The sequence below is a fragment of the Phoenix dactylifera genome, chromosome 15, assembly GCF_051530095.1.
Source record: "Phoenix dactylifera cultivar Ajwa chromosome 15, Ajwa_hap1_PhDact_Kaust_v1.1, whole genome shotgun sequence".
NCBI lineage: Eukaryota > Viridiplantae > Streptophyta > Magnoliopsida > Arecales > Arecaceae > Phoenix > Phoenix dactylifera.
The window spans coordinates 21,194,489-21,209,190 of NC_143204.1; the positions used below are offsets into that span (position 1 = coordinate 21,194,489).

The window sequence follows — 14,702 nt, forward strand, 5'->3', positions numbered from 1 at the left end:
TCCAAAATTTGAACCCATCGTCTTTTATTAAGCACAGAGATGCGACCATTGGGGTAAGTCCCAGTTCACTTGATTCATGACTTAAAAGAATGATAAGTTTAGTTTACCAGCAGCTAAAGAGCAAGATCATACCAAGGTCAGGATCTACAAAACAAAAGGAATTTAAGTTACACATCAAGAAAATGTTTCAGAATATGAAATTATGCTAACAATCATATAAAAAAAATGAACTTACATATGGTCAGTATGAGATGAATGCAAGCCTCCTGCATATGTTATTCCACATCACAATCACAAACATGCCAACTAAAGGGCCAATTAGGCCCTTTTGAAGCTGTTGAGCATTGTAACGCAAGTTTATTCATTTAAGTTGGTTGGGCCATGTAGGTACTACACTTGAATGAACAATCAGTGAAAAGGTAGAAGGCACACTACAAGAACCAGGGAATCTTAGGCCTTCATTCCTGAAGGTGTGAACTATTACTAACAACCGCATTCTCCATAAGAAAACATTCAATCTTCATTAGTGCCTGCCAAACAGAAAAGAGATGTTTAATTAGAAGAAAATTTATCAGTAATCCACTATTCTGGTTTAAAGAGCTTCCTAGGTCAATTCCACCAGTCAAACGGATGCAAAAACAAGATTCAAGTGGTAAAAAGGTTTAAACATCAGAGCACAATTGGGTACCTCAATAGCGATAGCAGTAGGTGTAAGTGCAGAAACATCACCATGACCCTGTTGAGCCGCTATATCTGCATAATTAGTAAAGGAAATATAGTTTGGTAAATTAAATCAAGGAGATCCAGAAAGTGACAAAATGAGCAACCAAGTTAACAGGTATTCTTTTTTGACTAAGCGCACATCCAAAGAGCTCCCTAGAATGCATGCATTTATAGCATAGTACATAAAGATCCAAATCATGAAAAGGCATGGAAGTGGAAAATTATTGGTCAACTTTGAGATGGGCATGTAATTGAGATAAAAGAAGAAAATTTTTCGAAAGGAGAGAAAGAAATCTAAGATGCATATAGAGCACCATTGTCAAACCTAACTGAAATTGAACTATATATCTCAATCATGACCTAAATGGGGAAAAGAAAAGAGAAGAAAACATGTAAACAGCACATTTTTTGAACGTACATTCAAGGGAAACTCTTGCATCGGCATTGGTGTAGGCCTTGCCCCTTTGTTCGGAGAGTGTAGTGAGTTTCACAAAAGCCTGCAGCAATGTATATTCAGGTATACATCCAACCATTGACAACAGGCAACATAAACCTAGTCCATGATCCTTTATAGTTGACTAGCAACCATTATGTGATAGCCAGTAAAACTTTTTGCAGGTTGGCTATGTGTCTCGACCACAATAACTGTGAATTTGAACTTCAAATACAGGATGTTCATAATTAATCAACCAAGAAGTTACTGTCTCCGTGACACTGGGAGCAAGTAATTGCAAGGCCTGAATGAAGCCTGCGAACTATATAAACATCATATGGGTCCTAGTCTCAAGGACTGGATGGTCTCTCCTTGGAACCATGATTATAACAAATAAGTTATATATGTGATTGTCCAACAAATAGTCTTTTTCCTCTCCCCTCAAATGACAGGTTGGCTACCTTTTTGTAGGGATCACCAGATCCTTGATGCAAAAGAGGGCGAGAATCAGTCCCTACAGCAGCAATCCGTCTCGCAAGAGCATCCAAAGGAACATCTAACCAAATGGTTATCCCTTGTTTCATATATTTCCTGATAACTCAAAAAAAGTAACACCCAATTTACATAGTTTCTTTTTTCAGAGCAATTTGGTTTAAATAGCTTCGGAGAAGGTAAGACAGACAGAATGTTAATCTATCAAGTCTACTACCAGTTGATTGGTCGAATCACAGCACCACCTCCCGTTGCAACAACTAAACGGTGCATTGAAGACAAGTCCCTTAGCACTTTACTCTGAGATACAAATAGAGAAAGAAAAGAATAAATTGCAAAACTTCTTGTTCCCATTATAGAGGTAAACGAACATATTGACAACAAACATTAACCCATACATTTGTGTCAGCTATTCCATAGTGAAGGTGGCAGAATAATTTATCATCTAGCAATTACAAAATTATCCTGTACGAGATTCAAGCTAAAAGAACAAAGATCGGGATTTTGAACCTTAATCCACAGTTCAGTCATTGTAATTTCCAAAATGCCCTACCTCGTTATCTCTGAAAAAAGCCTCACTATGCTCCTTAAATATCTGAGCAATGGAAGCTATGCCAACAGCCTGCTCAACCAATTTGTCACTGCAACACCAACAAAAAGGATAATTATATCCCATAAAAAAACAAACAACATAAAGCTAAGCTCTAAAAGATTTATCTGAGCGAAGTGCTCCAAGGCAAAACTATTCTTTTATGCTATCACGATTACAATACTAACCTGTCAAAAAAAGAATAACCTAACACTTCTGATAATATCTTTCCCACTGTAGTCTTCCCAGATCCCATCATTCCTGCATAAAACCAAATAGCCAACCTTTATAATAACGCATACAACAATCATGAGTGTTACAATGACAACCATTTCTTGCTCAATCGATGGGAAAAAGAAACTGACCAACTAGATATATGCACCGTCCATTCAAGTACGGAAGAACATCTTCCGACTTTCTCTGCAATTATAGTGGCATCGAATCAGATGATGGTGTGACAGAAACAATGCAACAACATATCTTTCCCCCAGCTATGAAAAGTTTACTGCCATTCATCTAGAGAATGATTTCGTACCTTTAGTATGAGGGCTTCATCAACTGAGTTATTAAAGTTATCTGACCCCACATGCCATTAAAATACAAAGAGAAATTAGTTTAGCTTAGAAAAGGATATTCTAATAGATATTATCAACAAAACCATCACCATGTACCATGAGAAATATTTCAGCTAAAGGAAATTCAAGTGCAATAATATGATCTAATCCAGAAGAAGAAGCAGCTAACTCGCAGAAAAATTTAATTCACCAAAATACATCAATCATACTAGTGATCTTATGTCAATTGAAGTGACTAAGAATAAGAATAGCAATAAGATCGTATCAAGCATTGGTTTATCGGAGCGGCCTGTTAAAGGAAAAGACCAACATGTGTAAGACACGGGGATGCAGAAAGTTCCATACTCTGGTAGGAAGCTGGAGTAAATCTGATATGTCTATTAGTTGAAATGAACTATATGTGCAACTCAGTTCATATGTAAAAGATAACAGGATAATAATCTCAAGTAGGATAAACAGATAATGGAAATCTGTGGGTTGACATGTTGAAAAGAATTGGCTTCTTTAGAAATAATGTAATGAAAATTTAATGAGTAGAGCAGTCTCATCACTGCCCGCAAGCTTAATACTTAGACTAGCTGATCACAGCAATTTCATTTTTTTTTTTTTTTGAAGAAACATGGATGATAAATAGATCACTAGGAGATCCCCTTTTTCATTCTAGGACGCAGCTCAAGGATGTAGCAGTAAGGTTGGAACTTGCAAATGGTCAACTAATTATTCATATAACAGGGAGATTTAGAAGCATGTTTACACTATGATCCATATCCACTCATCAGGCGTGCCAAATAACCATCACAACTGGTCACTGCCCCCATGGTCACATATACCAAAAGCATGACAAAAAACCAACACAACTGTTCAAGATAATCTAACAGAACTATTTGTGCACAGCTAACATATGCAAAATTATGGTGCTTTGCCCAAGAGAATCTTATGTAACTATTTACAAACAGCTAACATAAACGAAATAAGGTGAACCATCTTTCTTGCAAGAAAGCGGGACATAGAGAGACCCACAGGGTTGAACATTTCTTCTAAATTCTTCGAATCCGTTTCTCGATAAACTTAAAAAAATCCTATCTGTTCAATTGCTATTTAGAATAGAAATGATACGCACAATGTTCTCACAATATTTACCTCTAATTAAAAAGCCTCCAGCTTATATATAACAGCAAGAAACATTCAAAGCTAGGAGTTTGGACGAAGTCAGAGCATAGCTAAATCCAAATATCCCAGACCAAGCATCAAAAAAGCTTCCTTTATTTTATTCACACACTCCAAACCTTACCAAAACATGGAATTTCACGCAAGAATCAAATATCCCGATGCATATTATTCAAAACAATAGTAAAAAAAGGAAGCTACTTTTTCAAGAAATTACCTCCGGATTTCTTATAAGAAGAAGAAATCTTCAACTCCAGGTGCCTGGATCCAACCGCAGTTCGACTCCACCGCGAATCTCCCAATTTAAGCGTCTTAACCCTCCTCTCATCGGAGAATCCACTCGGAATCCTAAAGAAACCGCCTGTTTTCCTCCCAGTCCTCTCAGAACCGATCCAAGGAGACGACTGCAAGCTTAAAGCCGCGATCGCCTCCATCATTCAATCAATCCAAAAGAAACCAAAACTTAAGAGAAAGCGCTCTCTCCTTTTCTTCAGAAATCACCACGAAAGGCTCCGCCGCCGATCGGAGAGCCGGAGATCCGGCATGGCTTCGAGATTGGGGGAGACCCGGGGAATTGAAAATGGAAGCGTGTGGGTTATCTGAGGGATCCAGACGAGGCCTTTAACGGCGAATCTCTCAGAACGCTAGGGTTTGGGAAGCTCGCCAGCGACGGTGGCGCACGATAAGCGGCGGAGGGAGGCGCAGCGCAGCGAGCGAGGGGAGGGAGGCCTTGGCGGAGGAGAGTCGGTAGCTATTTATAGTCCGCTCGTCGGGATCACGACACGTTCGAGTACTTGCATTTCGATATATTTACCAAATTACCTTTCTTTGCTTGGATTTTTTTTTCCCTTAAGATATGATGGGATTTTTGAATAACAGACACCTCGTGTGTAAAATATTCATGAACATTTTTTTTTGGATTTTGTTTACAAGAATACCCTCTTAAATATCGAATTTTGCATGAATACCCTTCCAAAAGTAATATCTGCATGTATACCCTTGTAAAACACTTATTTTACTATTTTATTCTTTTTTTATTTCTAATTTTTGCATATGTACCCACGCTATCTAACATCGTTAAAAAATTAACAGTTTCAAATTAAAATAACTAAAATATCCTTAATGGATATATGTGCAAAAAAATATATTTATAAAGCGATCACAATGGAGACAAAAAAGTAATTTCAAAATTATATTTTCTTTTTAATTAACATAAATATGGTTTTTATTTAGAAAAATCGATATTAGGGGCATTTGTGTGAAAATAGTGTTTTATGAGGGTACAAAAATAAATATAAATTTAAGAGGGTATTCACGCAAATTTGAATTTTTAGATGAATATTCATGCAAAAAATTCTATTTTTTTATAGTTTTTATTTGTAAAATACTTCTTTGATTATCGAGGTTGCTATAAAATCTATTTTATATTGCAAAGAACTTTCAATTAGTATTCCACTATAATTTTTTTTTAATTATAACATGGTTTACATTACTCTATTAGTAAACGTGTTTGTAAGTAATATATCATATCTGTTTTATGGCATATGAAAAAAAATTAATACTTTGATCATTTGTATAAGAGAGCTTGGCAATTATATTTTTTTAGATAATCATAATCCATTTTTTAAGATAATGAAGTGAAAGAAAATATTCATTGCTCAATAATAAAAAATAGCAAGTATTAATTAGAAGAAAATAGAAATATTGAAAATATTGTGAGATAGCTGGAAAGGGATAATGAGAGGCTGAAGAGAACGTTTGTTTCACCAATCATCTCCTAACTGGATATTTGGTATGCTCGTATAAAAATGATTTAATGAAATGAATGAAATGAGTTGCAATGTTTTATATATTAATTTAATAGATTTTAAGGGTGCATGCGCAAAAAGAATTTTAATCCGTTGGGCTGTCGACACATGGTTTACTATACTTTATTAGTATATATGTTTGTAAGTGATATATCATATCTATTTTACGACATATGAAAAAAAAATTAATAGTTTCATCATTGGTATAAGATAACTTGATAATTATATATTTTTCACATAATCATATTCTATTTTTTAAGATAATGAAGTGAAAGAAAATATTCATTGCTCAACAATAAAAAAAATAGCAAGTATTAATTAGAAGAAAACAGAAATATTGAAAATATTGTGAGATAACTGGATATTTGGTATGCTCGTATAAAAATAATTTTACGAAATGAATGAAATGAGATGCAATGTTTTATATATTAATTTGATAGATTTTAAGGGTGCATGTGAAAAAAAAAATTTTGATCCACTGGGCCGCCGGCAGATGGTGATGAGGTTTGTAGCCAAGATTGAGGGCATTTTCGTCACAGAAAATCTGGGCGGTTCGGTGGAGAGGGGAGCAAAGGAGCACATCGGGTTTGGTGGGAAATGGCAGGACTGCTAAGAAATAAGAGTTGTCGTAGGGTGCACGTATTCTAATGCACCCAACGAACACCCTGTTCTCACTGAGACGTAAGAATCGGAAAGTGGGGCCTAAGTTGTAAAGATGGGAAGAAAAGAAATTTTTTCCCCTCCTAAATATCGAATTTTATATAAATATTCTTTCTAAATTAATATTTACATATACATCCTCATAAAATACTTATTTTGCTATTCTATTTTTTTATTCTTGTTTTTCCATATGTACCCCGCCATCTAGCATCATTAAAAAATTAATGGTTTCAAATTAAAATAACTAAAATATTTTTATTGAGTAGATGTGCAAAAAGAAACATTTATAAGACAATCGTTATAGAAAACAAAAAAATAATTTCAAAATTTTATTTTATTTTAATTAAAATAAATATAGTTGTTATTAACAGTGTTAGAAGAATCGTTATACTTATATTAGGGGCATTTGTTAAAAAACAATAGTTTATGAGGATATAGAAATAAATATAAATTTGAAGGAGTATTCAAGCAAATTTGATAGCGTTTTAAGGGAAATAAAATGATGACCTCGTCGAAGTTTACGCGCATCGATATAAATTCGTAGTCTCGGGACCAAGTGCCGCACACGTCACCAAGAACGAATGGACTCATTGGCACGTGAGTTGGCACGCTTACCAAATACGTGTATTTGTTAAAAAAAATGGTGAGGTTGGGATCAGAAATATGATGGGGAGGAGAGGCCGCTGCTCCATGATGCTCGTATATTGCTAGAGGAGTGTGTCTTCTATTAAGCCACGCATATATACATAGAGATAAATGGTGTTGTAGACTGTGTCGCCTCTTATGCAGCTCACTATTCTTTATCTGGGTGAGCCATAAGTCGGTGTCTGTGCTCTTATGTAGTTTTTTATTTTCTAATTTTTTTTGGCCATATTCACATCCGTCGGGCGCGAACAGCAATAAAATAATAATAAAAAAAAGGTGAAATTGGGCGTTGCAGGTGTACAATGAACCTAGTGACATCCAATGATGTGATAAGCCAAACTATCTTTATCCGATAATATGATGAAATCAATTCAAAATCCAATTTCACTATTTTGATTAAAAAAAAAACCCATCCCAACATCTAAGGAAACTATATTTCTTTCCCCATGATTAATCAACATAAGCCCCACCATCTAGTATAAGCTTATTTGACCAGGGTGGATGCGCCAACATAAAAATTAATTAAGAAGTTAATACGTAATTATATCTAACTTACATGTGGGCATAAAAAAATTGTATATCAATAAAACCTTTCTTGTTCTATTCACATGCTCTCTTTGTTTTTGTATCCTACATGCTTTATTTTTTCATAACATGCATTTCACATAAGCTATCAAATTCAAGATGCCAAGAAAATCTTGGCTCTTCTTGGTAGTGAACACCCAACTCTTTTCTCAAAAAATAGACAGCGAAGAAATTTGTGAAAAATAATTATCATAGTCATGGTTTGGATTGGATGCTTTTTATTTATTTTTGGAGGGAGTGTATATGTTAGCTTGGATTCATTAGGTGGGTTTGGAGAATTTAGTTAGGCTTTCGGTTTTCACATAAAGGGATGGGTGGGAACTCATTTTTGCTGAATTGATTATAGCCCTCCATCATCAATGTCGCCTTCTGTATTTTTGAGCCAAGATCTTCCCTCAATGAAAAACTTACTTTTGGATATTAATGGTCCTTTTTAGACAACTAAAAGGTAAAAATAACTTAGACTCACCATGGAAATCACTTCCAATATTTTTGAGCCTAGTTTCTTTTATTGTGGAAACTTACTTTGATACGCTTCAGAATACTCTAAATAACCTCAGGCACCAATTTAAATGTAAATATCTTCGTATAAAACAAATCATGTTTGGGAATATGTGTGTGTGTACATATATAAAAAGAGAGAGAGAGAGAGAGAGTTGAATTGCACATTTTACATTAATTATTAAAAAGGAAGTTAATAATTTAAAATTAATGATAGACTATCGAAATTCGAGATCCGAAATTATTGAACATGATCAATATTATAAAAATATTTAAAACTATAGTTTATGCATTTTGATGGTCTCTAACATAATTACTAAGTAGGCAAACTACTATATTTTGCTATGATTTAATCATTAGAATAAAGTAAATTTGAATTGATCTATGTTTTAGAATATGTAAAACAAGATTCATAAAGTACATTTTTCAACTTATATATATCACCATCTAGTTTACGATACAGTGTAATTAATACCATTTATTTTTTTTACTATTTTGATGCATAGATTAAAAGTCATCAAAATATATGAATTCTAGTTTTTAGATATTTTTTAAAGCGTAGATCTTATTCAATCATGTTAATTTTAAATTTAGATAGTTTATGATTAATTTTAAAACCGCTAACCTTCTTACAAAGAGTCTGTGCAAATGTATTCTCCAACTTTACACGCAAACGCGAAGTGGGCTGAATCTAAGAACCGTACCAGGCCCGGCAGAATATAAGCTGAGGCAAATAATAATTTTTTTCTTTCTTTTGCATGAATATTTTTTTTAAATATTAAATTTTATATAAATATATTTTCAAAATTGATATTTATATGTATATTTTTATAACACACTATTATTGTACAAATGCTCCTAATAAGACAGTTATTCCAACGGTACTAAAAAAAATCATATTTATATTAATTAAAAATAAAATAAAAATTTGAAATTAGATTATTATTTCTATCTTTTTTTTCTTACTATCGGGATCGCGATCCCACGGACGTTCGCCTGCAGGCATTCGTGATCGCGGTCCTGCAGACGATCGTGTCTACCTATTAGGAATATTTTAGTTATTTTAATTAGAAACCGTTAATTTTTTAATAGTATTAGGTGGCATAGTTACGTATGCAAAAAAAAAAAATAGTAAAATAAGTGTTTGAGGTAAATATTAATTTTGAAAAATATTCATACAAAATTTGATTTTTAGAAAGTACTTGCCAAAAAAAATCATAATAAAAAGCGTTACATCACATCCGTGACGTATGGAGTAGGTGTGGCCAACGTTGGCGCGCTAAATTTTAGCTAATCTCCGGGTTTGGTCTGGTGCTCCTCTTCCTTGTTCCGTTGACCTTCCAAATTTCCTTTATTTTCCACTCCCCACGGTTCCTCCAAACGCTCTCACGAGCAATGATTGGTCCGTGGTAGCTGGCCAATAGGTATAAAGACTGCTAGGATTCTCTTGGCTAGGATTCGCTAGATTACAGATAATCTATAAAAATTATTTATATAAAAAATTATAAAGAAAAATAAATTTAATTATATTTGGTTGATAAAAATTATTTTTAAAAATAACATTAGAAAAAATTACTATATTTAGTTAGAGATAATGGTTTGTAGAAATATTGTTAAATTTCCAACAATATGTTTAAGTAAATAATTTAAGTAATAACATTTATTTCTTACTCTATTTATTGGTCATTTATGACCCACTTACATAAAAATATACTAAAATATTTTAAATATGAAAATATATTTACATGAGCCAATATATATTTTAAATTAATTATACATATATGAAAATTATATTTATATATATTATAAATATATTTTAGCATGTTTTGTATAAAATAATTATATTAGTTATTAATAAATCTTATATTAAATTTATTGATAATTAATAAATAATTAGTTATTATTTACTAATAGTCAATATTTATTAATAGTCAATATTTATTAATAAATATATTATTATATTAAATATTTTATTATTTATAAATATTATTCATAAAAAATTAATATTAATTATATAATTAATATGATATTAATATAATATAAGTGAGGGTATTTTCATGACAAGGTGATGCTCACTTAGTAATCCAATAGAGAAAAATAAATATCGCCCCTAGTGATATTTATTTTATTTTATTTTTAAAAAAATATAGAACCCACCATTTATTTTACCTTCTTTATCATTCACTTTTCGTACCAAACATAATAATTTAACATAAAATTTATTTTTCCATACTAGATTACCTACAGCCAAACGGGCCCTTACTTAGCACCCAACACGTACCATGATTTCACAGGAGCTCGATGGACTGTTAGTTAGCATTCCTACCTATGAACTTACCAAACAGGGGAAAACACCATTTCGCTCTACATCTCTCCCATAATTTCGGATCAAAGATGATCTGAATTGTGGTTGCCTCATTGATCTTATTCAGTTGCTTTTGTGGAATAATATAGAGATTATAGGTAGCCAAAAAAGTTATGTACTATTAATCTAGAGAAATATGTAAGGAAGAGTTTCAGGCAAGAGGGTAGGCAAGAAGACACAAAATTGGTTGTGCGTCCTTAATCCCTTGGGCTTTCATTAGTTGTCGACAAAAGAATATTAGATTTGCCATCACAAATTTTTACCTAGAAACAGGTCAACAGTTGCAAACACAAAATTGGACCTAGGAGAAATAGGGGCAGGTTATGGTGAACATATTTCTATCATATGTGATGCAAAAGTTTTAGAATTCGGTCACTCCTGACCAAACTCAAGCCCTAATGTTTTATTTTCCGGATTCTTTTATTAAAGCCTTCGCACAGTATCTATTCTCATGAAATCTTTGATACTTTCTCAATGGATAAGAACTACGTATCCTCGCATGGTGTCTAATGTTGTCAGGGTCCTTCATACCTATTTCATTTTCACTCTTCTCTTGAATAAAGTATGTGCATTGCACATGCCAAATGCCAATAATATATAACATAAGTGAATTTACAAGTTGTGCATCAATAATTACTAGGATGTGAAGCTAATGAACCAACAAACACAAAAATGATCAATAAAAGCAAATGTTTAAAGATTTTCGTTTTTTGTTTTTCTCGGTAGCAGCAGCAGTAGTAGCAGCAAGATTCTCTTGCTCCTTAATGAGGGAGAATATAAGCATGTCATCTCATGCTTTGCCAGAGAAGCAGCTTGTGTTCTTCAGCTTTATGAAGTAGCTCATGATCTTCGTCATTGTCTCCAAAACAATTCATAGAGATTAGGCCATAGATTAATCCCCATCGTTTTCTTACTGCCTATAATAGCGTGAACCTGCCATGTGTAGGATGGGCTCCTAATTCAAATGAAACCACGATCGATCAAACCTAGCCTAACATGATCTAACTTGGCCCAAACCTATACCTAATTTGGATTGAAAAATATACAGGTGGGTTGGGCTCGGGTTCAAGTGATTGAGTTTAACTATCAACCTGGACCAATTAGAATTTGGATAGCTGAGTTTCACCATTTGGTTGAATTTGTGTTGACTTACGATCCAACTCAAATTGCCAAAGTTATAGGTCTACAACATTTAACCTGTCTCCAAATTTCAGCCGAAACTTTCTGAAGAGAAGAGATTTCAGCTGATGAAAATACAGAGTTTGGGTTTTCTGCGGTACAACTTTTGCACCACATGGTCCTATATCATTATGGATAGCCGTCATGTCATCCATCTCAGAGACGGATGGCTCTCATTTATCCCGTGAACTTGTTTACGCACTTTCCAGTGATGCACAACATGAGCAGAGATAAAGAAAAGCTGCCCATCTTCAAGATAGATGATGTGGCGGCAATCCATAATATTATAGTGCAAAAGTAGCAGTGTAGAGAACCCCATTCGTAAAATGTATCATGCCAAAGCATGGAAGCCTATAGGTTAAATTTTATCCTGGTTATAGTCAGCTCAAAAACATTTTTTTAAGTTTGGCCCATTTGTTATCTAAGATGTGCTTGTTGCCGATCTAAACCCTACTTTTATTCTTTAGCTTTAAAATATGTTGGAGCTTGTCTTATTTCCTAACTAAATGAGTTCCAAAAAATTTGTCATAAAAATCTATTACCATGCAGCCCTTTAAATTAGGAAACTTACTAAACTAGGCTTTCTTTGCATGAATGCACTATTGGATTGCACAATAACCATTTTGAAATATTAGCAGATTGATCAATAAAGAGGTTTAAAATACTTTGAGATCTACATTGGATGTGGTCCAACAATCAAAGTTGTGAAAGAAAATCGGCCATCCTTTCATACAAAAGATACAACTCGAACCCTACTAAAGTCAAGCTGGCTCAAAATAGAACAGCTTTCAACCTAAAACCAAGTTAAATTATCAAACCCAAAGTGATATACGCGGTGGACTTACGGTGTACGAGAATCTGTTACGGGGACGGATCCTTTGAAAACGACGATTGCGGTGACGACGATGATCACGTGGATGGCTGAGATGACGTTGTTGCTGATTCCCACGAAGGTCAGAGTCGTCGTCCACGTTTGCCGGGGCGAAGGTGGCCTTCTTTTGTTGCCTGGTTTCTCGTACCAGGAAGAATTCCCTCGAGTGATACTGCAAACTATTCCTGTGCTCCCACTCCCCAAACGCGGGCACTGATATCCGTCCATTGCCCTGCCAATTTAAATCACGACTGTCTGTTTTAGATTTCAGAAATTAGAGGCCATCCATCCAACGGTTCAGATTGTAGATGGTTATATAAAGATCTTGAGTTTATATAAAAATTGAAACTGAAAAAAATACATTAATGGTAAGTAAATAGCATATAATTTGTAAAAACATTTGGGGAACATAAGAAAAATAAAAGAAAAAAGAAAAATAATTTTATTTTTTTATTTCTTTATTCATATTTGGTACTTCTTAGAAATTATATATATTTCATACATAGAAAATAATATACGCTGATATAGGATCTCATTAATAATGAAAAATATTATACGTCATACAGGTTGTTATGTGATTCCTAAAATCACTTTAACAAAATTATGCTAATGGAGAAAACTAATATAGGTTGACACAGAATCAAAATTATAAAAAATATTATGAGTGATGCAAGTTGTTACGTAATCCCTAAAATTATTTTAACATAATTTATAAAAAAAACTTTTGTTGATTGGATAAAAATTATAAAAAAATAATTGTAGATTGGTTAATATCCCATTAGACACACCTCTACTTTTCCTTGATACCAAGATCGGTCCTGTTTATCATAGTATTACTTAGACTTACAACATGGTCACATCTAGAGATGGATGGCTATCAACAATGATGCACCGTGGATAGTATATAACATCATCTTGTTTGATAGACGTGTATAACATTTATAGCATGCTCCATTATTTGATTCAAAAACTAATGGTGTCTTCTTTTTTTAAAATAATCAGTAAATAAACAAAAATATGGAGCTTTAAAAATTAAATTTGAAAAATGCACTTCTACAATTCTGTCAAGAAAAGAAAAATTGCTATAAAAGAAAAACGAAAAAATAACAAATCTTCTCAAGAATACTCCTCAACACTCCTTAGCGAATATTTTTTTATTTATTTAATGGGATATTGCTAACATATTATATAAACTGAAAAAAATAAAGGAAATGCGGTAGGAAAAACAGGAGGAACTTTGATCCGAAAGCCATAAGAAATAAAAAAAATGAGCCAGTGATTTAGGATAGAAGCTCACCTCTTTGTGATCTTCCATGATTTCCTATAATTTTTCCTCGGAGTTTTTTTTTTTTCTTTGGGAGAATAAGAATGACCGGGGTTCAGCAACGAAGGAGAAACGTTTGTAGAGGGAGATTGGAAGGGAACGCGAAGATAAGAAGGAAGAGGTGGAGAGTACAAGGATTTAGTATTGGAAGGAAACATCACTGTATCTTAAGTCCGCGTAATTAATTGAATCTCTCACTGTATTTACTATTAAGCAAGGGAGAATAATTTCAAAGAGGCAAGGTATTAGAATTTAGATTAGGTACCCACAAAAGAGGCCAAAAAATTTACCTGCTCGCTAGATAATTTGAGAAAGAGTGTGGCTGTGGTCATTTAATCGTGGGTGTTTTAAAGGCATTTCCCCTTTTCTCTTTTGCCGTAATCTGTTGTTTTAAGACATTTCCAATTTCAAAATTCAGAGAAGAAAATTGAGATCTGCACCTTGGTTTTACTGCCAATTTATGTTTAAGACATGTTAACTACTAACTTTTTCTTGTCCCTAGCTGCTGGTTTTTATTCCATTATACTTTTAGCCCATTGCCTGAATAGAAGTTTCCATGAAATCAATCATAAAGAAAGGTGGCAATTTACTCTATTCCATCAGGTATCCGATCCTACCCTACCCTAATGAGGCGGATTTTACCGAACCACAATGGATCTAGGGGACAGATTGGGGTAATGGTATAAATTTCCTCTCCAAGACAAAAAAAAAAGAGAAGAATTTTATATAAAAAAATTGATTTTTATAGCTTTACTCGATTGGATATGTCGAACATGCTCTGTCTA

The 14,702-nt window shown here is 33.5% G+C and overlaps 1 protein-coding gene across 1 annotated transcript; it reads right to left on the minus strand.

Moving 5' to 3' along the window:
• Nucleotides 1-4: 4 nt before the first annotated feature.
• LOC103717760 (shikimate kinase 3, chloroplastic-like) lies at nt 5-4,725 on the minus strand. The gene is made up of 10 exons (XM_008806254.5): nt 4,197-4,725; nt 2,773-2,813; nt 2,603-2,657; nt 2,426-2,498; nt 2,202-2,289; nt 1,866-1,948; nt 1,618-1,747; nt 1,142-1,220; nt 689-753; nt 5-530 (listed from the first exon to the last, which is right to left on the minus strand). Exons 1-10 carry the CDS (start codon nt 4,414-4,416, stop codon nt 459-461), a joined length of 906 nt encoding a protein of 301 aa, XP_008804476.3. The 5' UTR covers nt 4,417-4,725; the 3' UTR covers nt 5-458.
• Between the last annotated feature and the right edge of the window lie 9,977 nt (nt 4,726-14,702).